This window comes from Rhinolophus sinicus, chromosome 13, assembly GCF_057876585.1.
Source record: "Rhinolophus sinicus isolate RSI-liver-muscle chromosome 13, RSI-T2T, whole genome shotgun sequence".
Taxonomy (NCBI): domain Eukaryota; kingdom Metazoa; phylum Chordata; class Mammalia; order Chiroptera; family Rhinolophidae; genus Rhinolophus; species Rhinolophus sinicus.
The window spans coordinates 44,442,461-44,466,171 of NC_142513.1; the positions used below are offsets into that span (position 1 = coordinate 44,442,461).

Sequence of the window (23,711 nt, forward strand, 5' to 3'; positions counted from 1 at the left end):
AGCAGTAGTTCACCATAATCAGAAGTGTCTGGATGCTGATGGTAACCACTTTGAGCACCTCTTGTAATTGCAGAAGTCAAACATGACTTGTATTCATCTTTTGTTATCATTATATATTAAGTATTACAATTTTAATACAGTTTTCCTTTCTTAAAATGTGTATACATTTTTCTGTAGTTAATGGCTGAGTTAGATAGTTGGAACCCAAGGTAGGTAAGCAGAATATACCACACCCTGTTCCAGTCTCTGATTCCTTATAGCCCAGCTCAAATATTATGCTCTCCATAGCCTTTCTCCATTCTCACAAATGGCTCTCCTCTGTCCAATACACTAGCTCTTATTGCATAGCACTATAAATGTCTGTTCTGGAGGCTTTCTTCCTTGCTGGGTGTGAAGGCAGGAAGAGGGTCTTACTCATCTTGGCAGGTGTTTAGAAACTTTGCTTTCCTGAATCACCAAAGAACCAAATGGGTTAGAGAATGACCTGACCTGAGAATGGGTTGGGCAGCCACACAGGGAGATTTCCCTGGCTAGTCCTTCAGTCAAACTGTGGGCAGGGCCTCGGACAGAAGAGGTTCTTGTCTCGGTCTCTGTTTAAATACAGGTACTCATTTCCTGGGAAAGCCCGTTTTGGCAAAAGCCGTCGAGGGACAGTGAGCAATCCCGAGCCTGGCACCTCCCCACCCTGGAAGGTGCAGTGGATAGGAGGCTTCTGAGGCTGCAGAGATGGGAGGTGTATGCTGGAGAAATCTGCTGCTGCTACTGGCTGCTCTAGTCCTGGTGGCCAAATTGGGTCACTTTCAAAGGTGGGGAGGCTTCCAGGAGAAGTCCATGAGCAAGAAAAACATGAATTCAACACTCAAATTCTTCATTGAAAACTACAACAATGTGAGCAATGACACCTACTTATTTCGAGTAGACAAGCTACTTCAAAGCCATATGCAGGTTTGTGTCTCAGTTTATCCAGATGTGGGCAATGCCCCCATTCTTGCCCATTTGCACATACGCGGATATGGTGTGGCTCCCAGAGAGAACCAAGGGGTTGTTTCACCAAGTTGGGAGTGACTACACTTGGAAGGGGTGAACTTTAAAGTGGTTCAGACCCCAGAGTTGCCTTAGCCATGCTTCCAAAGTGCTAGTCTAAGGACTGCAGTGAATCCCTAACTCTGTTACTCTTAGTCTGAAGCAAAAATGTCCCCTGAGGTTCTCAACTGTTCTCCCTTGGGAAGAATTGTCTTTCATTCTGATATAAGGTCCTATCAAAGTGAAAGCAAATGAAAAGCTTTCTATAATGGTCTCATTTGGCAAAATATAAACATTCTCTATAGGTTCCCCTCAACAATAATATTGCAATGTCCAGGGTTATAAAATCTAAGTCTGGACTTTCTAGCTGTGTTCTACAGAATCCTGGAATTACACAGAGTGCTTTTTGGCAGGAGGAGAGCAGAGGGAGTAAGGGCTAGGCTTCAACCACATCATTTCTCCTTTTATTTGTTTTTCGTATAAAGTTTTCTGATGTCAATTGAAAGATGATAGAGGAAAGAAAAGTTGTTCTAAAATCACTTTTGTTGGTTTAACTTCCCCTTAAGATCAGATGTTGTCACGCAACAGCCTACCTGTCTGTCCCCTGGTACCTGCCCCTAAAGAAAGGAGAGTCTGTGAGACTAATCCTTTCAGGGACCTTGTTTCACCTTTGTGCTTACACTTTATGTCTCCCTGTCTGGTTAGCCAATGACGAGTAAGATTCCCCACGGGAGGGGAAAACTCAAGCCAGGCACAGTCCAGTGGGGACCAACAAGGGAACCCTCAGGGTTGATAGAGGTGGGCATAAACCCCCACCATCCCCTGGCTAAGGAGAGCTTCTGCCTTTGTGGCTGCATTCCTTCCCACAACCTGCTTGGGAAGAGATTCAATGGTGTAATTACATCAGTTCTCCATCTATCCATTTCAGTAAGTTTCAGCATAAAGGTTTTGTCTCTTGGAGAGGTACATCCTGAAACTGACGGTTCAGCTGTTTGCAGGCAAGGGTAATTAGTTCAAATCAGTTTCTTAGTGTAATGTGTGAAATTCACAGACCTTGGAGAAAACAATGTTGCTTTCTTGTGTGTGCATCAATAAAAGCGACCAGGTGACCCGATTCAGGGCTCTCAGTCCTTTGAGGCTGTGAAACCCTTGGGCCCTATTTCATAACTTTCTTGATTTCTGTTTCTTACTTTCTTAACCCTTCCCCGCCCCATCTCGTTCGCTCATTGCCTGTGTTGTGAGGGACATGACAATCAGATAGTAATGTTAAAAAAAAAATTTAACTTCCATAGCAGAAAGTCTTTAAGAAAGGTTTTACTGAGGCAAAACTGCTTACCAAAAAAAATAACTGTCTTGGGGCATGAAGTCCAACCACCAGCAGTTGAAAAGACATACATGTCTACTACTGTCTTGGAATTTGCAAGCATTTTTGTACGTCAGGTAGGGGGTAGGGGAAAGAAAGATGTCAGCCATCTGAAAGAATTTACATTAGCTATAGGTAAATGAGTGGGAGAAAATTAAGCAGGGCCAGCTCTGGGATAGGTGCAGTTGGCAAAAAGAAATGTCCATGTACACCTGAAACTAATAAGAAAGAAGGAAGGAAGGAAAGAAGGAGGGAGGGAAGGAGAGAGGGAGGAAAGGAAGGAAGGAAGGAAGGAAGGAAGGAAGGAAGGAAGGAAGGAAGGAAGGAAGGAAGGAAGGAAGGAAGGAAGGAAGGAAGGAAAAAAGGGAGGGAAAAGAAGGAAGGAAGGGAGGGAGGGTGGGAGGGAGGGAAGGAGGGAGGGAGGAAGGGAAGAAATGTCCACTCCTGTGGATCGGCTGGGGACAGGAGCTCTGAAAGCCCACATGCAAACAAGAAGCAGAGGCTCCTGGAGTCCAATGGTGCTTGGCTGAAATAATCTGTGGAAATAGCTACCTGGAAATTAATCTGAAATTCCAGCAGACATAGAAGGAGTATGAGCAGTCTTTTGTTAACTGGCCTGCAGCCTTTAACAGACTAACAGTTCTGTCTCTTTATCTCACTCTCTGGCTGCAGTAATTTAATTTAGAACATCTCAGAATTTTCTCCTTGTCAGTAAACCATGTAAATTAGGGCAGAGGCAATGCTACATATTAATTCAATTAACTGAATTAAAAGAAAATAACTGCGAGAAAAGGGCTCTGATCAGAGATGGGCAGCAGGAATAGGAGAAAGCAGCCAGAATGCGGGGGCAGAGAGGGTCAGGCAGTGTTAATGTGACAAATGGGCCTCATGTCACAGCATGAGACATCAGCTATTCCTGTCTCAGTAATGTACACTTGCTGCAAGATGGAGGCTCATCCGGGCCAAGAACATTGGGGTGACTTGGACACAAGGTGGCAGCCCTCAACTGAAGTTCTTTTGGAAGTTGGTTTGTTCTCCCCACCAGTCTTCCCAAGGATAAATCTGAGAATCTGAGGAGACCTGTCTTGTGGAATCCATTTGTTGTCATTAACAGTTAACTCTGAAAGAATTGTTTGTGAGCAAACTTTTGATGTCATTCAAATGGATGAATTGACAGAGTGACTGTATCTGGGTGATCTGGGACAAAAATCCCTGGGCATATCCATACCTGTTACCACATAATTGTGTTCATCCTAATACCTCAGAGAGGGCTACAAGAGGTGGGCATCTTCTGGGTTTGATGACCAGATCTTCCTAATTGTGGAATCTTGGTCAAGTGCCATCCATACCCTGCAGGCTTCAGTTTACCTCACCTGCAAAATGGGCTGAGTAAGAGTGAAACGCCACTTGTAAAAATATTTGTATTGAGTATTCCTACTGTTATTTAACAGTCAAGTCTAATAATGAATAAGAAAACACTTCGTACACTGGAATGTTAGTTAAATTTATGGCCAGTGTTTTAGTTTCTTCATAGATACAGACTATACTGAAGGTCAGTATGACAGTGCTTGTCACAAGCCCTGCAAAATACCAATGCCTGCATGGAACTATCCTTTGATGAAGAGCTCAGGAGCCCTGCATCCTGAGGTTCTTCCATTGGATGCAGGGACCAGGATGGTGGTACTGCCTTCAGGCCTCCTCCCCCTGCCACACTACGTACCTTGAGGTTTTTCTAGGGGTGCTTTCTTCCCAGGGCCAGTGTGAGCACTCTCACCTTCTATGGCGACTCCAGAGAGTGGAAGCCTTCTTTTTGGTTTGGTCACTTCGTTTGCATTTGGACAACAAAGCAGGAACTTCCAGGAGCTTCTCCCCTCATGAGGTAGAACTCTGTCGTCCACATAGTTATTGGTGAATCCAGCCCAGTTTCCAACACAAACCATTTATTAGTTTCACTTCTGGGTGTGGGGCTTACCTGCCACCAAGGCTTTCCCAGTCTTTTTGCCCTCACGTCTTTAAGCCTTACACCTTGCACTTGAATATGAGTGCAAGAAGATATATCACAAAACCAGGTAGTGGCCCTGGCATGCATTCTACATAGTTTATGTAGTCACCGTTCACATACACCAATATGAGGAAATTGGCACTGTTCTCCCCATTTTGTAGATGAGAAAACTGAGACTCACGGAGATGGAGGGACTTGGCCAGGGTAATAGAGTTGGAAGGGGCTAAAGCCAGAACTCAAGCACAATTCTTACATCTTCTCTTCTGACACTTTTCCAATTTCATTGCTGCTTCAGAGTAATGTTCCCAACACTTAGTAAAACATTTAATAATTCATAATTATTAAGTTACTGTAAAATCCATTTTATGCGTTCAGTGAAATGCATGCTTCTCTTTAGCCCACCTAACAACTCCTTGAGCAGGCATAGTTATTATTTGTACTCTGTGAGGAAACTGAGGTTGCTAGACAGTTGCTTAAGGTCAAAGTGCTAGTGGATGGACTTGCTCCAAATCAGTGTGATTCCTAAGTGTTTTCAACTGTATTGCTGGACTGCCTCCCATCAGGTTGGTTGGGAAGGAGAGTAGGGAGAGAAGACATGGCTGAAGGGACTGGAAGAACCCAGGAATAAGGTGTGGCAGGCTCTATGCATTCTAAGGACCATATGTGCAGATCTGGGGTGCTCTGGGGCTGCTGGGTGGCCAAACTTGATGTGTTATCTCCCTCATCCTGAGGATACAAAGAGGACAGGTGAGACCCATCTGTGGCTGCACCAGTGAAGCCAGTGCAGAGCAAGGGAATGGCTGCACACATGCTGGGTCAGGTGACCAGGGGCCACAGTGCCACTGTGCATCCTCCAGCTGGAGGGAAGGAGGGAAAAATGCTTTGGTGGAGGAGCCAGGCACAGGTGCTGTGGCTCATGGGGCTTCACTCTCCACTTAGTCTTTCTGGAAGGAGTCAGCAACTGGATGCTTTGAGTCAAAACTAACAGTGTCATTGTTTCTTGGAAGCTGACTACGGGAGTGGAGTATCTGGTCAGTGTGAAGATTAGCCGGACCAAGTGCAAGAGGAACAGCACAAAAAGTCGTTCGTGTGCCATTCAGAGCAATAAGAATTTGAAAAAGGTGTGTAGTGGCAGTTATTTGAGAAGTGACTCCTGACCAAGACTGAAAAAAGTAATATTTATAAATTAACATGAATTGAGCATTGACAGCTTTTCCAGCTGTGTGCGTTGGGGCAGAGCGAGACACAGTGGTATGGCTGCTGAGGCCATTGTAGTTGTGGGGGGTGGGAGAAAGGCTCTCTAGTTGAGTCAGCGCTGGCACAGTCCTGGTCCCAGCCCTCTATATCACCTGGCCCATTCCTGGCCCTCAGTGGAAGCAACATGTTCTTTCCTTCAGGACATTGTTTTGGTCTCGGCTTACACTCTCCAGGGCCCTGAGGATTATCCAATTGCCTCCTTGTCCTCCAGCTTCTGCCCACACTTTTCCTGGTCCCTCCTGGTGGCACCACCTACTGGCAGATCTGAGGGTCTCCCTATGCCTGGGTGCAGGTAGAGGATTGGAGTCAGGGTAGGGGAGGGCTCTCAAAGTATGTGTGCTCCAGGTCCCAAGTGTCTGGGCAGGGAGAGCCCCAGATGACATTCCTCTTCTGGGCCTGGCACCTCTTCTGCCCCCACTACATGACTGTGAGCAGACCCGTCTCACCCACGTGGTCAGTGTGCAGCCTCAGTGATGGGTACAGGCTCCCCAGTGAGGACCTAAGAGGACAGGAGATTTTTGTTTGCCTTAGAAACATGATTGTGAAATATGATTGTGTTCTTTCTCCTTCCACAGAGTTTCACTTGTGATTTTTTGATGTACACTGTGCCCTGGATGAACTATTACCAGCTTTGGAACAACTCCTGTGTGGAGGTCTAAATGTGTTTGTGCAAAAATCCTTGATGAAAACTTAAACGGTCACGCTGTGCACTTTCTATTAGAGACTTCTGGAAGGACCTCATCGCCCTCAGCAGGGTCCCGCTACACACCCACTTGTGCTCACACTCACACTCACTCACATTCACACTCACACTCACAGACATATTCACACACAAATACAACCCGTTTACATTTGCACACACTCACACATGTGCACTAACACACTCTTACACATTCACACATGTGCACTAACACACTCTTACACACTCACATAGCATAGACACATGCAATCACACAGTACACGTACGTGAACACTCACACATTCATATAAATGCAAACATGCATTCACATACACTCTCTCACACTCACACTCACTTATGTACATATTCAGTAGTTCTTGTGGGGCTGGTGCAATTTGAGCAGAAGATTGTTAACTCTTTGGGGGAATCTTATATTTTTTTCTATTTCAGCCCATATCTCTGAGGCTTTTCATTACTTAGGCACATCCTGACTTCTGGTCCGAGCTTGGGGGAGCTCTATTTTTTCCCCATGCACATACAACTCTGACTGACACATGTCTTTGTGTGTGTGTCTGAGGTCCCCAAGACCAAACACCCAGAGTCAGTGATGCCCTAGAAGGACTCCAAGGGCTCGGCACAGAGTTGTCCTCATGGATGTGATTCATTACAGTGCAAGCACACAGAGCAAAATCAGCAAAGAGAAAAGGCTCATGAGGAGAAGTTCCAGGAAACCAGGCACAGGCTTCTAGAGTCCTCTCCCAGTGTAGTTACATAGGACATGCTTTTGGTCGCACATGTGAAATGTTATCTACCAGGGAAGCTCGTTAGAAACTCAGTACCATGGATTTTCACTGGAGCTGTTTACGTAGTCAACCTCTGCCTAACATGACCCAAATTTCAAACTCCCACGGAGAAAGTAAATGTTCAGCATAATTCACATTGTACAAATGATATAGACACACTGAGGCCATTTTGTCATTTAGGAGAAGTTTTATATCAGTGTAGGGAAATTGCTTACCATCCAAATTCCCATACTCCAGCCAAGGCCAAATTTGCAAGCAGACTTTTCTAAGGACAGCAGCCTCAGGCAGGTGAGGGAATGTCTCTTCACAGAGAGTTCTTGAGCCTTTCGCATGCTCCTTGTTGGTGGGATGAGACTTATGGTGTCTTCCCTCATGTGACTTATTGTTGAGCAGAGAAGGTGCACCTGGACCAGATACAGGGAGTAGATGTGGTTTGAGAGCATACCACTGGACCAGTTGGTCTCCTCCTCAGGGAGAAATCCCACCAACACAGTCATAATGGAAACCTGAGAGAGGATTTCCAAATGGGAAGAATAAACATACAAGCAAGAACCTCAAATATGCCTGAGAGGCCTGAGGGAGAAGGGAGAATGGAGGTGAGGGTTAAAGGTAGTGAAATTGTTGTATAAAAAAGAGGGAAGACAGAAGCATCCAGTTTTGCAGATCTGACATCACTGAGGACTGAATGGATGACTGGCACTGGCCTGCTGCCCTATTTATCTCATTTGGTCATGACAACCCTATGAAACGGCAACTCTTACCTCCATGATACAGGTGAGGAGACCCGAAAGGTAACCTCTGTCCAGATCCTAACATCCTAGCTGAGTCTGGCCTGTTGGTTGGACTTTTAGAAATGGAATCGTGGTATATATTATTTTGTTTCTGCTTCTTTCACTCAATGTATTCCTGAATTCATCCATGTTGTGTGTACTTGTAGTTCACTTTTATTATTGTGTAGAATTCCATTGTGTGAATACACCACAATTTATCCATTCTACTGATAATGGACTTTTGAATAGTTTCTAGCTATTAAGAATAAACATGTATGGACACACTTAATGGTGGACATATGCACATGTTTCTCTTTTGGGTACATACCTAAGAGTGGAATTGATGGATAATAGGACGTGTGCATGTGCAGCCTTTAGCTAATTTACTCAAGATCTTCTAACATTTAAATTTTTTTACTTAATTTACCTAACGTTACTTAATTATTGATTTAAGCCTTAAACTCTAAGTTTTTACTTTTTTATATGTGGCCTAATTGTTTTATTTATATCTTTATTTTATGTAATTTCATATTGATACTCTAATCTTTTTATAATATTCTACCAAACTTTGGTTTTGCTTTGAATTTTTAAAAAGAACTCCCCCTGCCCAACCCACCCATCTTGCTTTTATAAACGGCAACTAGAAAGGGAAGGTGCAGGGCTTACATCTATAATAGGACTGAGGCATACAGGCCCTGACCTCTAAGAGACCCAAGAAAGGTCTCCTTATAAAAGAGAGGCAGAAAGAGATTTGGCAGAGACACATGCGGGATAAGATGTATGAGGATGAGGCAGAGATGGCAGTGATGTGACCACAGCACAGTAATGCCAGCAGCTACTAGCCATAAGCTGGAAGAAGTAAGGAACAGATTCTCTCCTAGAATCCCTGGAGGGAGCACAGTCCTGACAAAACCTTTGATCTCAGACTTCATGGCTCCGGAACTGTGTGAGAATAAATCTCCGCAGTTTAAACCACCAAGTGTGTTATAATTTGTTATAGCACCCTCAAGAAGCTGATACACTGGTTTTCTTTTAGCTTCTTATATCTCAGACTTGGGGCTGAGGAAACTGACAACCTGGAAGTACTAACATATACAGATAAAAATGCCTCAACAAAAGCTTCTTCTGTTTAGCCAAAGGGCTAAGACAGGGGCAGCTGCCCGGACAGAAAACATTTCGACAATGATTGCTCTGCTCTAGCTAAACACCAAGAAAGATGAGGCTCCACAACACTCAGCAAGAGCTGACGAGGGAGCCTAGACTTTCACTCTCTCGAGGTTATAATGAGGAGCTCAACACCCACATTGCAGTGGTGTCAGAGAAGACCAGGCACGGGGCTAGGCCTTCATTGCCATTGGGTAGCAATAACCCCCGACTCCCTGTAACGATAGTGAGGACCTGTGGAAAGCCTGGACTTCTATTTCTCCCAGGTAGTGTCAGAAGGGACATATGGGAAGCAGAGATGAGGCACTCCTGCCCTTCCCAATCAAAGTGGTATCAGCAGAGACCTAGTGGGGAGCTTGAACTCTCAAACCCCTGTCTAGCTATGATGAAGAGTCCTCCCCAACACCTTTGTCAACAGAGACTGAGTGGGGGAAACTGGGATTCCAGCCTCACCCTACAGTAATGAGGCAGTGCCCTGTTTCCCTATCAAAGCAATGCCAGAAGAGGCCTGCTAAAAGAGATATAAATATGATTAGAGTTCCAATATGAAAACATCCAGGTTTTATTAGAAAATCACTGTCCTACTAACAGCCCCAAAAAATTCAACTTAAATGAGAAAAAACAAAGAACAGATATTAACAGAAAGATGACGCGGATGTTAAAATAATTTAATAAGGATTTTAAAGTAGTCATTATAAAAATGTTGCAATGAGAGACTGTGAACATGCTTCAAATGAACAAATAGGAAGTTTCAACAAAGGTATAGAAAATCTCAGCGAAGAGAACACATAAAGGAGAAACAAATGGAAATTTTAGAATTGAAAAATATAGTAACTGAAATACAAAACTCAATGGATGGGCTCAACAGTGTAATGAGGGAACAGAGGAAGAATCAGTGAACTGGAAGAGAGAACAATAGAAACTACCCAATCTGAACAACAGAGAGAAAGCTGACTGAATAGAAATGAACAGAGCCTTACACAAGATCTAACACATTGGGGGTCCCAGAAGGAAAAGAGAGAGGGGCTGAAAACTAAAAAAACAATGGCTGAGAACTTCCCAAATTTGGAAAAATACCTAAATCTACAGATTTAAAAAACTGAAATAATCCTAAACAGGATAAACCCAAAGAAATCCACACTAAGACACACTGGAGTCAAACTTTTGAAAACTACCGGCAAAGAAAAAAATCTTTTTTTTTTTTTTTTTTAATTTGGGAACAGTGTGTGTTTTCAAGATGTCAAGTTGTTGTTTTTCAATCTACTTGTGGGGGGTGCATCTCAGCTCCAAGTCAAGTCATTGTTTTCAATCTAGTTGTGGAGCGACCTTGGTGTTATGAGCACCTCACTCTAACCACTGAGCCAACCAGCTGCCCACCGGTGGTTCAGCTCCAAACTCAAGCTGTTGTTTCTCAATGACCTATGTGAGAATAGCACGGGTGACCTTGGTGTTTTGAGCACTGTGCTCTAACCACAGAGCCAACTGATAGCCCATAAAGAAAACATCTTGAAAACAGTGAAAGAGAAAAGACTCTTTACCTATAGGGAGGGAAAGAACAATTTAGATGACAGCAGATTTCTCATCTTAAACCATGGAGGCCAGAAGTGGTGCAATGTTTTCAGGTGATGAAAAGAAAACAAACAAACAAAAACCGTTTCAACGCAGAATCTTATATCTACCAAAAATATCCCTCAGGAATGAAGGGGAAATTAAGCCATTCTCAGATGAAAGGAAACTAAGAGAATTTGCACCAGAAAAACTTAACCTAAAAGAATAGCTAAAAGAATTTCTCTAAATAGAAAGAAATTTATAAAAGAAGGAGTCTTGGAAGATCAGAAATGAAGAACACAAAAAGTGAAAATTTGGGTAAGTACAATATGCTTTTATTATCTTGAGTTTTCTAAATTATGTTTGATGGTTGAAGCAAAAATTATACCATTGTCTGATGTGGTTCTCAGTGTATATAGAAGAAATATTTAAGGCACTTGTAAATGAGGAATGATAAAGGGATGTAAAAGTAGGTACTTTCTACATTTTATTCAAAGTGGTAAAATATCAACACCAGTAGACTGACAAGTTATGTATCTATAATGTAATATCGAGAGCGCCACTAAAAAGACTATGAAAACAGATACACTCAAAAACAGTGTAGATACATAAAAATGGAATTCTTTAAAAATGTGCAAGTAACTCACAGGAAGAAAGAATAAAGAAAACAGAAACAACAACAACAACAACAAAAACACAACAGAACAAACAAGGCAAAGAGTAAAGTGACAGATTAAAGCCCATACATATCAATAATTATATTAAATAGCATGTTCAAACTACACATAAGTGGCTTAAATAAGGCAATTGAAAGACAGAGATTCATAGACTGAATTGAAAAAATAAAATGACTCCACTATATGCTGTATACAAGAAACTACTTCTAATATAATAATATGGGAAGGTTGAAAGTAAAAGGATGAAAAAGGTTATATTAGGCAAACAAAAAAGAGAAACGTTATCAAAATGGCGGTGTGAGGTGAGCCTCTGAAAAGCTCCCCTGGAATTTACAACGAATCAGACAACAAAAACTCCACAAAGGACTCCCTGCACAGCAGACAGGCAAGACGAAGAGGCCCACACCGAGGTCACCTAAAGGTGGGCGAATCGCGCGAGTGGGGGAGGAGGGAAGGGAGATGTGCAGAAACGGAGCCACGCAGGCAAAGGACGCAGACCTAGCTCAGTGCTCCGAGCTCGCTGCTTCCCGGAACTACCGCAACTGTGGGAGAGGGAAGACCTCGGACTGCTAGGGCTCCGCTTATGGCCCACAGGGCTGAAGGCACACCATATAACATGGCTGAACCCAATGCTCATGGCAGAGACCTCAGAGCAAAGACTGAGGGAAGAAGGCTGAAAATGGTGGTTTAAACCCTCACTGCTGAGCAGAGAACGGAAGCTTTAGGCACTGAGACTAGCCGCCCCCTCCCTCCCCTCCCAGAGCTCGCAACGCCCCCACCTGTCCAGTGCTAGAAACAGAACAGTAGCAGTGTCAGATCAAAAGAATAGAATATTTGCTGTTCTGAGAACTGTGGACTGCAGACACAGATTTGCAGCCCAACTAGTTCCGGCAAAGGGGAGGGAGCTGTGGAAGCAGGACCAGCTGTGGTGGTGGTCGCCACCATTGCTCTGGGCCACCTCTCACAACTCACCCCGCCCCTGGCCCCACCTATCTGGGCGGATCCCTGCAGGAGTAAACAGAACTGGTGAAACATACAGGCTCTGTATCTGGACCTGGAGGAGCTTTGGAACATCAAAAGCTCTCCGCATACCCACTGGGACACTGCGCCCTGTGACCTAGATGAACTATTAACAGAGGAGAAGCCCGTCTCACAGGGAATCCCCCCATTGTGTGAGAAGCTGGAATAGTGCCGAGAAAACAGCACTACCGTGTGAAAGAGAATAAAAGGCTGCAGTCAGAGAGAAAATAAAACATTCTACCAACAAGTACTGGAAAACAACAGAAAGACCTCTTCCTATCAACCTGTTTCAGAAGCCACTCCTGTAGATGTCTAGGAAGAGAAATAGTAAATCAGTAATTGCCATGAATAACCAAGGCAACAAGATAGCTCAGAAAGAAAGTGAAAAGTCTCCAGAAAAGTAACTTAAAGATACAGAAATATGTGACTTAAATGACAGAGAATTCAAGATTGCAATTCTGAAAAAACTCAACGAGATACAAGAAAACACAGATAGGCAGTTAAATGAACTCAGAAACACAATCAAAGAACAGCATGAACATTTTATGAAAGAGATTGAAATTTTAAAACAGAACCAAATAGAATTTCTGGAGATTAAGAACTCAATAGAAGAAATTAAGAACGAAATAACCAGCTTAGGTAATAGAGTTGACCAAATGGAGGAAAGAATCAGTGACATCGAAGATAGAAACCTGGAAATTACATAGAAGGAAGAAGAAAGAGACTTGAGACTTAAAAGAAATGAAAGAACATTCTGACTCCATCAGAAAGAGCAATATAAGAATAATGGGCATACCAGAAGGAGAGGAAAGAGAGAAGGAAACAGAGAATATATTCAAACAAATTGTTGATGAGAACTTCCCAAACTTGTGGACAGAACTGGACCCTCGAATCCAAGAAGCAAATAGAACACCTAATTACCTCAATCCCAACAGGCCTTCTCCAAGGCACATTGTATTAAAGCTTTCTAAAATCAATGACAAAAAAAGAATCCTCAAGGCAGCCAGGGAAAAGACGATGGTAACCTACAAAGGAAAGCCCATTAGATTTATCGTCAGATTTTTCAAAAGAAACTCTACAAGCCAGGAGGGAGTGTAACCAAATACTCAAACTATTGAAAGAGAGAAATTATGAGCCAAGAATAATGTATCCAGCGAAGATGTCCTTTAGATATGAAGGAGGAATAAAGACCTTTCCAGACATACAGAAGCTGAGGGAATTCTCTAATACAAAACCTGCACTACAAGAAATCCTAAAGGAGGCTATTCGACCACCATCAACAGGGACAATGTGTGGCAACCAAAATATAAAAATGGGGAGAGTAAAGGCCTGAACCGGAATATGGGAATGGAGAAGGTAAGCGTGCTGAAGATAATGGAATACTCTAAATATCAAACTTTCTTTTACATAAACTTAAGAGTAATCACTCAAAAAAAATCCAGAACTGAAATATATACTGTAATAAAAGAAGAAACAGAGGGAAAAATCATAGACTACCACCACACAGAAATAATAGACAACAACAAAAAGGAAAAGAAACAATGGAGACACAGCCTTACCAGAAAACTAAAGATAGAATGACAGGAAATCCTCACATATCAATAATCACCCTAAATGTAAATGGACTGAACTCACCAATAAAAAGGCACAGAGTAGCAGATTGGATCAAAAAACTAAACCCAACCATATGCTGTCTCCAAGAGACAAATCTCAGCTACAAGGCGAAGCATAGACTCAAAGTGAAAGGGTGGAAATTGACATTCCAAGCAAATGGTACCCAGAGAAAATCAGGTGTAGCCATAATGATATCAGATGAAACAGACTTCAAGGTGAAAAAGATAACAAGAGACAAAGATGGACGTTTCATAATGGTGAAGGGGACTACACAACAAGAAGACATAACAGTCATCAATATTTATGCCCCCAATCAGGGAGCACCGAAATATACCAAGCAACTACTAACAGAACAAAAGGGAGAGATTGACCAAAACATAATTATACTAGGGGATTTAAATACATCATTGACAGCTATGGATAGATCATCCAAACAGAAAATAAATAACGAGATAGCAGCCCTAAATGACACATTAGATGAAATGGACATAATTGACATATATAGAGCACTTCATCTTAAAACATCAGATTATATATTCTTTTCTAGTGTACATGGAACATTCTCAAGGATAGACTATATATTGTGACATAAAATCAGCCTCAGGAAATTTAAGAAGATTGAAATCATACCAAGCATATTCTCTGATCACAAGGCTTTGAAATTGGATATCAACTGCAGAAAGAAAGCAGGAAAAACCACAAATACATGGAGATTAAACAACATACTTTTAAAGAAGGACTGGGTCAAAGAAGAAATTAGAGGAGAGATCAAAAGATACATAGAAACAAATGACAATGAAAATACATCCTACCAAAATTTTTGGAATGCAGCAAAAGCAGTTTTAAGAGGGAAATTTATATCATTACAGGCTTCTCTGAAGAAACAAGAAAAATCCCAAATAAATAACCTCATGCTACACCTTACAGAACTAGAAAAAGAAGAACAAGTGAAACCCAAGGTCAGCAGAAGAAAGGAAATAACAAAAATCAGAGCAGAACTAAATGAAATAGAGAACAAAAAGACAATAAAAAAAATTAATGTGACAAAGAGCTGGTTCTTTGAATAGATTCACAAAATTGACAAACCCTTGGCTAGACTTACTAAGATAAAAGGAGAGAAGACACTAATTAACAAAATCAGAAAGGAAATCAGGGAAGTTATCACGGACACCACAGAAATTCAAAGGATCATCCAAGAATACTATGAAGGACTATATGCCACCAAATTCAATAACCTAGAAGAAATGGACAAGTTCTTAGAAACATATAGCCTTCCAAGGCTGAACCATGAAGAACTGGAAAATCTAAACAGACCGATCACCAGTAACGAAATTGAATCAGTCATCCAAAATCTTCCCAAAAGCAAAAGTCTGGGACCAGATGGCTTCACTGGTGAATTCTGCCAAGCCTTCAAAGAGGATCTAATACCAATTCTGCTCAAACTCTTCCAAAAAATTGAAGAAGAGACAGTACTCCCCAACTCATTTTATGAGGCCAATATTACCCTGATACCAAAACCTGGTAAACACAGCACAAAAAAAGAAAACTACAGACCAATATCTCTGATGAATACAGATGCAAAAATCCTAAATAAAATTCTAGCAAATCGAATACAACAATGCATTAAAAAGATTATTCATCATGACCAAGTGGGGTCATCCCTGGGGCACAAGGATGGTTCAACATACGCAAATCCATCAATGTGATACATCACATAAACAAAATAAAGGACAAAATCATATGATAATATCAATTGATGCAGAAAAAGCATTTGACAAGATTCAACATCCATTTATGATTAAAACACTTAATAAAATAGGCATAGAAGGAAAATACCTTAACATGATAAAGGCCATATATGACAAGCCCTCTGCCAATCTTATAATTAATGGTGAAAAACTAAAGTCCTTTGCTCTACGTTCAGGAACACGACAGGGCTCTCCCCTATCACCTCTGCTTTTCAACATAGTGTCGGAAGTCCTTGCCAGAGCAATCAGGCAAGAGAAAGAAATAAAAGGCATCCAAATTAAGACTGAAGAAGTTAAATTATCACTCTTTGCAGATGACATGATGCTATATATAGAAAACCCTAAAGACTCCACCAAAAAGCTATTAGAAAGAATCAATGAATACAGTAAAGTTGCTGGCTACAAAATCAACGCACAAAAGTCCATTGCTTTCCTATATACTAACAATGAAATCTCAGAAAAAGAAATACAGAAAACAATTCCTTATGCAGTTGCAGCAAAAAGAATAAAATACCTAGGAATAAACTTAACCAAGGATGTGAAAGACCTATATGCTGAAAAGTATGACATTTTTGAAAGAAATTGAAGAAGACACAAAGAAATGGAAAGACGTTCTGTGCTCATGGATTGGAAGAATCAACATAGTTAAAATGGTCATATTACCCAAAGGTATATGCAGATTTAATGCAATCCCCATCAAAATCCCAATGGCACTTTTTTAAAGAAATAGAACAAAAAATCATCAGATTTGTTTGGAACCACAAAAGACCCCGAATAGCCAAAGCAATCTTAAGAAAAAAGAACAATAATGGAGGTATCACACTTCCTGACTTTCGCTTGTACTACAGGGCTACAATAATCAAAACACCATGGTATTGGCAGAAAAACAAACACATAGACCAATGGAATAGAATTGAGAACCCAGAAATAAAACCACATAAATATGGACAGATAATTTTTGACAGAGAAGCTAAAAACATACAATGGAGGAAAGACAGCCTCTTCAATAAATCGTGCTGGGAGAATTGGATAACCACATGCAAAAGAAGGAAACTGGACTGCTATTTGTCACCATGTATCAAAATTAATTCAAAATGTATCAAAGACTTAAGCATAAGACCTGACACAATAAACTGCATAGAAGAAAACATAGGTACTAAACTTATGGACCTTGGGTTCAAAGAGCATTTTACGAATTTGACTCCAAAGGCAATTGAAGTAAAAGCTAAAATAAACGAATGGGACTATATGAAACTTAAAATCTTCTGCACAGCAAAAGAAACCATCGACAAAATAAAGACCCTACCAACTGAATGGGAGAAGATTTTTGCAAACAGTGCCTCCGATAATGGGCTAATATCCAAAATATACAAGGAACTCATGCAACTCAACAAAAAAAAAAAACAAACAACCCAATTGAAAAATGGGCAGAGGACCTGAAGAGACATTTTTCCAAAAAGGACATACAAATGGCAAATAGACATATGAAAAAATGCTCAACCTCACTAATCATCAGAGAAATGCAAATAAAATCCACAATGAGATCACCTCACCCAGTCAGAATGGCTATCATCAACAAGACAAATAATAACAAGTGTTGGAGAGGCTGTGAAGAAAAAGGAACCCTCATACACTGTTGGGAATGCAGACTGGTGCAGCCGTTATGGAAGGCAGTGTGGAGGTTCCCCAAAAAATTATGAATAAAATTACCATATGATCCAGCATTCCCTCTCCTGGGTATCTACCCAAAAAATCTGAAAACATTCATACATAAAGACACGTGTGCTCCAGTGTTCATTGCAGCTTTTTTTACAGTGGCCAAGACCTGGAAACAACCAAAATGTCCTTCGATAAATGAATGGATAAAGAAGTTGTGGTATATATACAGAATGGAATACTATTCGGCGGTAAGAAAAGATGATATAGGAACATTTGTGACAACATGGATGGATCTTGAGAGTGTAATGCTGAGCGAAATAAGTCAGACAGAAAAAGCAGAGAACCATGTGATTTCACTGATATGTGGCATATAAACCAAAAACAACAAAAGAACAAGACAAACAAATGAGAAACAGAAACTCATAGACACAGACAATAGTTTAGTGGTTACCAGAGGGTAAGGGGGGTAGGGGGTGGGAGATGAGGGTAAGGGGGATCAAATATATGGTGATGGAAGGAGAACTGACTCTGGGTGGTGAACACACAATGGGATTTATAGATGATGTAATACAGAATTGTACACCTGAAATCTATGTAATTTTACTAACAATTGTCATCCCAATAAATTTTAAACATAAATTAAGAAAAAAAAAGAGAAAGTAGTACAGGCCATATTAATATCAGATAAAGTAGACCTCAGAGCACAGAAAATTTCCAGGTATAGAGAGGAACATTACATAATGATACATCCACTCTGGAAAATAGTTTGGCAGTTTATATAAAAAAAAACACAACCTTTAAAATATGTTTTACCATATGATGCAGAAACTGCACTCCTGAACATTTAACCCAGAGAAATGGAAACTTATGTCCGCAAAAAAATCCCGTACACAATTGTTCATAGAAGCTTTATTTGTAATAGCCCCAAATTTGAAAACAACAAACATATCCTAAAAGAAGTAAATAGTTAAACTGTTGAATCATAGTATACCATAAAATAATACTCAACAATCAAAAGGAACAAACTATTCATACATGAAATAACAAGGGCTTTATGACCAATCTCAAAGGTTACATACTGTGTGTATGATTCCATTCATATAACATTCTAGATGTGGCACAATTATAGAGATGGAGAATAAATTAGTAGTTGTCAGGAGTTTGAGATGATGGGGAAAGGGAGATGTAACTATAAGGGTAGTACAGAGTATCTTTGTGATGATGGAATATTTCTGTATTTGGTGGTAGTGGTCACATAAATTTACACATGTGACAAAATGACACATGCACATTGTATTAATGTCAATTTCCTGGTTGTGATATTTTTCTATAATTATAAAAATTATGTAACCAGGGAAAGTAGATGAAGGGTAAAAGAGACCTCTCTGAAACTTCCTGTGACTCTACAATTATTTCAAAATAAAAAAATATTAAAAAACTCATTAAGTTGAGAAATCCAAAAGATCAATGGGCACAAATCTTTAATCTTCCCTTTAATCTTCCCTGAGGATAATAATCCTTGCCTTCCAACAAAGTAACAAAAATGCCAGAAGAGAGTTGAGTGGCTGATCAATATTAAATTGTACTGTTAATGCCAGTATTCTTACTAATTGTTAACATTTATTTTAATATCTGCTTTGTGTTAGATACTGTGTTAAGCAATTTACATGTATTATCATAATTAATCTTCATAACTACCTCCAAGAAATTGGTACTGTTATTGTCAGTTGAAGATGAGAAAATTGTAGGTTAGCATTTTCCCAGGTAGTTGGTGGAGGGGAATCCCACCTGGGGACCACCTGAAACAGGATCCTGAGCACTCCAGAACTCTGGTCGGGGAGTAAAAGGTGGGGAAAAAATGGTTCTTTCAAAGCTCCGGTCTGTGTCCAACTTGTGAAGACTTTGACCACTGTGCATCTCAATGCACAATTCACATGTATGAGGAGTTATCCTGTTGGTGCTGGACTTAAATCCTTTCATGTCTTATCCTCGGTGTATAATAGCCCGTGTTCCAAATGCCAGCACCTGGGTCCCTTTATCTCTGGCTGCTTACTCTGTCCTGGAGCGGCCCCAGGCCACAGGTTCCAGGGAGTTAATGTGTTCTTAGGAGCTGCCCTGCAGCCAATACCTGACTAGAGCTGTTGCATAAATATCCCAGCTTCCTCTCTCTTTAGGTAGATGAATGTCGTGTGTTTGAGTGTGTGTGTGTGTGTGTGTGTGTGTGTGTGTGTGTGTGTGTGTGTGTATGTGTTCCACAGTACATAGAGTTTGCCAATGATATTAAGCCCCCAGGCTTTTGCCTGAGCTCTTTGGAATGAGTTTTTCCTCTCTGCTCAGGAATGTAAATGAGCACAGATGTGACCCAGTGAGCTGCTGGCAGCCCTTTTGATACCACATGGAGGAAATGGAGTGGAGAGATGAGCCTGGTGACATTGTTTAAAATCCTGAACCATGCTATTGGGTGGGGAATGTTTATTCTCCATCCATGGAAGAAGAGCCCCTTAACGTAGTATTCCTGGTTTCTCTGTCCTCAACCATTCCTCTTCTAGAGAAATGAATCTGCTTGGTCTACTTGGGAAGAAAAAACTGGCCATTGTAGCCCAGGTCCTCCTCCTTCCCACTTGGGCCACATGTTTTCTTTGGAAACTCTGGGAGAGGAATCTCTCTATGAAGAGAACTGCTCTGGTCCAATGTTGCTGAGGCTGGGGGTGTAAGTCCATTTCTACACTGTAGTATTAGAAAGAGCACTTTCCTGTAAAAATGAAGCACATCTTCCACCTAGTCCTTATCAGTAACAAAGGCCCTTGTCTTTTTAGTTACTTGTGTTATTTCTTCTTCTTTTGTACTTTAGACAAGGAAGGGGATACTCTTCATTGGACCCTCAGAGATACCATATTGCCAATATCTCTTGGCTATTCAATTAAGTAGCTTTGAAGTTCTGTTGTCATGCAGGTTATATTGGCTATCAGGCGAGGAATTACTTATGTCACCTCATTTGGACTCCAACACTGCCCTGGCTCAGAAGACCTTCAGAATGTGTTATTATGAACAAAAGAATTTAGGGGAAAAGTGGAATTATGCATATTAAGAACATTAAGAGAATAGATGAACGAACATTTATTTTCTATATTGAGAATTACTGTTTATGGCAGGATACTTTCACGTGTAGTGATCACAGGGGTGTGCTCCAGGACACTTAGCCATTGGTGCAGTTTTTGTTCAAAATTTTGTACTTTTCAAACCAGGGAACAACAAACACTGAGTAGAAGCACTCAATTTGCTAAAAAACAAAAACAATATTTAAAAAAGATCAACATGCAAGGTGAAAATTTAGAACAGGAAAGAAGGGTATATAACACATGTGGATGGGGAAAACGGCACCACCTCACCACACCTCCAATCTAGATATAGTTTGACCTTTATTTTGATTTCAATCACCCGATAGTATTATGGCTGAGATCATCCCAGAAAATGTCCTTCTCTTTGTACTTAGACTTGGAGACTAGAAATAAAGTGTTCTCCTCGCACATATTCACTGATTCCTTTTTCGTCTTAAATTTACTCATGTGTTGTTTACTTCACAGTTTTCCTTAGTTGGCCTGTACTGGCTTCATCCAGCCAGCCAGCCACTCTCTCATCCATCTCCATCCATCCTTCCTTCTACACATCTATCCTTCCTTTCTTTCACCTTCTTTTCACCCAATCCATCCACCTTTCCTTTCTTCCTTCCCGTCCTTCATTTGTCCATCATGCACTCATTCATCACATTCTTTCTTTCTGTCCCTTGTCCCTATTCTCTCTCAAGATTTCCCTTTCCTTTTTCACTTCCTCTCCTCCCATAATGACAAATCAATAAACAAATTTTGCATGTTATTGTAATTTCTTAGTACAATTTTGTTTTACTGCTTTTCGTTGGAAAGCCTAGGGTAGGGAGTGTGTGTGTATGTATGTGTTTGGGGGGGAAGCTTAAATATTTACGTTTCTCCTAAAATAGAAATCAGCATACTAACTCCACCAATCAAATCCATCACATTAATAAGATCCTCTAATTTTACTTCAATTTTTTTAAGTAAAAATTTTTTGACAGTAATTTTACTGTCGTCTTCAATTTTTTTTCATAGATTTCATGATCCTTTTCAAAGAAGACCCAAAAATTCTACCTTGCGAGATTTTGAAGAATTATTTGTGCACAAAGTGAGGAGGAAGCTCATGGATGAATATGTTTCTGTGTTGAGAGCACCCAGGCTACCAGGCTATTGTAACTAGAGTTATCATATAATTTATGGACCAGACACGTTGCAAGCAAATGTGGATGCCACTAATGATTACACTAAGAAGCTAGTTGTAAATCAGGACCATTCTAGGTGGGACATAGGATCATCCTCATTTTAACTCGTTTGGGTAAACAGAAGTAATTGTCAGGGCTTGTAGGCCTTGAGACTTTCATGTGGGCCCACCCTGACTATGCACACTGTAACAATAATGGTCTGGCCAGCCTCCTTGGATGTGACAACATTGGGTGGGAATGAAGTCTATTGGGGACTAAGCCACTTTTGGGGGGTTGTGGCTCCTCAGCAGATCACACACATGCATGCAGATTTGTCCTCCCTCACCTCAGCCCACTCCTACCACCAGTGCAACTGTCTCTGAACTCATTTTCTTATCTTCTCCAACACTGCTGGATGAAAGGAACAGAGGCCAGCAGCTGAGTGATTGTGTGCTCATGTCAGCTGATGTTCAGATACTCCTTCAGGTGTACCAGTGAGGTCCACTGGCTGCTAAAATATTACTAATAATTAACTACTTCCCTCAGCCCCAGAGTGTAGCCCAGTCGCTCAGCCACTTAGCTCCTCCCTCTGAACCCCTCCAACTTCCCCATAATTCTTTTAGCAACAAAGGAGCAGTGCTTATTAGGCAGGATCTGGGTTGCTCTCACCTTCACTGTTCTGTTTTGAGAAAGTAGGTGCTATCCTGCATTCTTTTTAAGCAAGCTTACACATATCCCCAATAATTCTACCCTGTCATCCTAATACCACAGGAAAACCCCATTGAAAATGAGTTCTTTCTGAGTTAATGGGCTTTCAACCAGTACCTTGTAAAGCTCTCCTTCCTGAAAGGTGCAGTTTTCAGTTTCCAGTCTTTGACAGGTGGTCCGCCGCATCTCTAAGTTCAAGTGATACTCCATGTGGTCAGTAACCTGTGGGAAGCAATTGTCAAGGAGACAAAAGGATTTCTTCTCCTTCTCCATAGCATCTGGAGCCAGGAACTCCTTCCATAGTGCCCAAGGTCAAGGACCCCATCCTGGACATAGTGGTTGGCTCCTCGCTCTCCTAACCCTCTGACTCCCATGCCTGCTTTTGTCATTTGAGGAGAATTCACCAGAAGTCACTCTGTGGGCAAAACCATTCTTTGGAGAACCCAAATTATGCCCAGAATCTGTAAACTTTGTCTACAAAGAGCCAGAGAGTAAACAGTTAGGCTTTGTGGGCTATGTGGCTTCAGTTGCAAGTACCTAACTGCAATTGTAGCATGAAAGCAGCAGACATGACATAGACGATGTGGCTGGGAGTCAATAAAATGACTTACAAAAGCAGGCAGTTTGGGCCCATGGGCCACTATGTACTGACCCCTGGTCTTGGACATCATCTAAGTGACTTAACTTTACCCTCTCCAGTGAACTTCTTTCTTTTAAAAAGCCCACTTCACACTAAGTGAGGTTAAATTTCACTTGAGTGGACTTGCTCCACAGTGCCAACAGTCCCTTGGCATAGGGGCATGGTGAGGAGAGGGGAGAGGAACCCACTAACCAGCTTCTTGACCTTCAGGACTCGCACAATCCGGAAGCTGTACTTGTCGTCACTTTTCTTATTGAACTCATTGGTCACAAACTGCATGGTGGCTATCACATAGGTTTCTGATGCAGGTACTTCTTGGACACTTATAAAGGTTTTCTTCCTTGCTTGGTATGTGAGGGCCACCAGGGCCACCAGAATGACCAACAGAATCTGTGAGACCTGCCAGGGTCTGGCCATGGCACCTCAGCTGGGGAAGAACAGGAAGAGCCTCCTCAATGTCCTGCCAGGGGCCAGTCGGCTCCCACTGACCCTGTCTGGCATGGCTGCATTTAAGCCTACCTATGGTAGATGCCCACAGCTCTCCTCCCCATTCTCTTCAGCAGCAGCTGAACCTGAAGAGCAGGGAGGTTTTGCAGTGGTTAGTAAGCTCGCTCTCACTTCCTCTCGTTCCTTTCACATGCATTTGTGTCTCGCAGACATACACTTACGCAAACACCCATTTCTTCTCTTTTGGGGGCAGTTCTCTCAGTAACACCCGCTTTGTGCTGTCCCAGCATTATGTGGGTAGAAGCTAGGTCAGAGGCCTCTG

General features: G+C 41.5%; 2 protein-coding genes across 2 annotated transcripts; one reads left to right on the top strand and one right to left on the bottom strand.

The window, feature by feature from the left end:
• The first annotated feature begins 726 nt into the window (after positions 1-726).
• Positions 727-6,304, top strand: CSTL1 (cystatin like 1). Its single transcript, XM_019718665.2, has 3 exons — positions 727-945; positions 5,396-5,509; positions 6,221-6,304. The coding sequence occupies exons 1-3, from the start codon at positions 727-729 to the stop codon at positions 6,302-6,304; spliced, it is 417 nt and encodes a 138-aa protein (XP_019574224.2).
• Positions 6,305-20,523: 14,219 nt separating this feature from the next.
• Positions 20,524-23,359, bottom strand: CST11 (cystatin 11). Its single transcript, XM_019718664.1, has 3 exons — positions 23,135-23,359; positions 22,420-22,524; positions 20,524-20,607 (listed from the first exon to the last, which is right to left on the bottom strand). Exons 1-3 carry the CDS (start codon positions 23,357-23,359, stop codon positions 20,524-20,526), a joined length of 414 nt encoding a protein of 137 aa, XP_019574223.1.
• Between the last annotated feature and the right edge of the window lie 352 nt (positions 23,360-23,711).

Coding starts and splice junctions, on each gene's coding strand:
- CSTL1 (XM_019718665.2), top strand. CDS start 727: ATGGGAGGTGTATGCTGGAGAAATCTGCTGCTGCTACTGGCTGCTCTA. Junction 946..5,395: donor TACTTCAAAGCCATATGCAG/GTTTGTGTCTCA, acceptor GTTTCTTGGAAG/CTGACTACGGGAGTGGAGTA. Junction 5,510..6,220: donor GCAATAAGAATTTGAAAAAG/GTGTGTAGTGGC, acceptor CTCCTTCCACAG/AGTTTCACTTGTGATTTTTT.
- CST11 (XM_019718664.1), bottom strand. CDS start 23,359: ATGGCCAGACCCTGGCAGGTCTCACAGATTCTGTTGGTCATTCTGGTG. Junction 22,525..23,134: donor TCCTGAAGGTCAAGAAGCTG/GTTAGTGGGTTC, acceptor TGCTTCCCACAG/GTTACTGACCACATGGAGTA. Junction 20,608..22,419: donor AGGAAGGAGAGCTTTACAAG/GTACTGGTTGAA, acceptor TTTGTTTTTTAG/CAAATTGAGTGCTTCTACTC.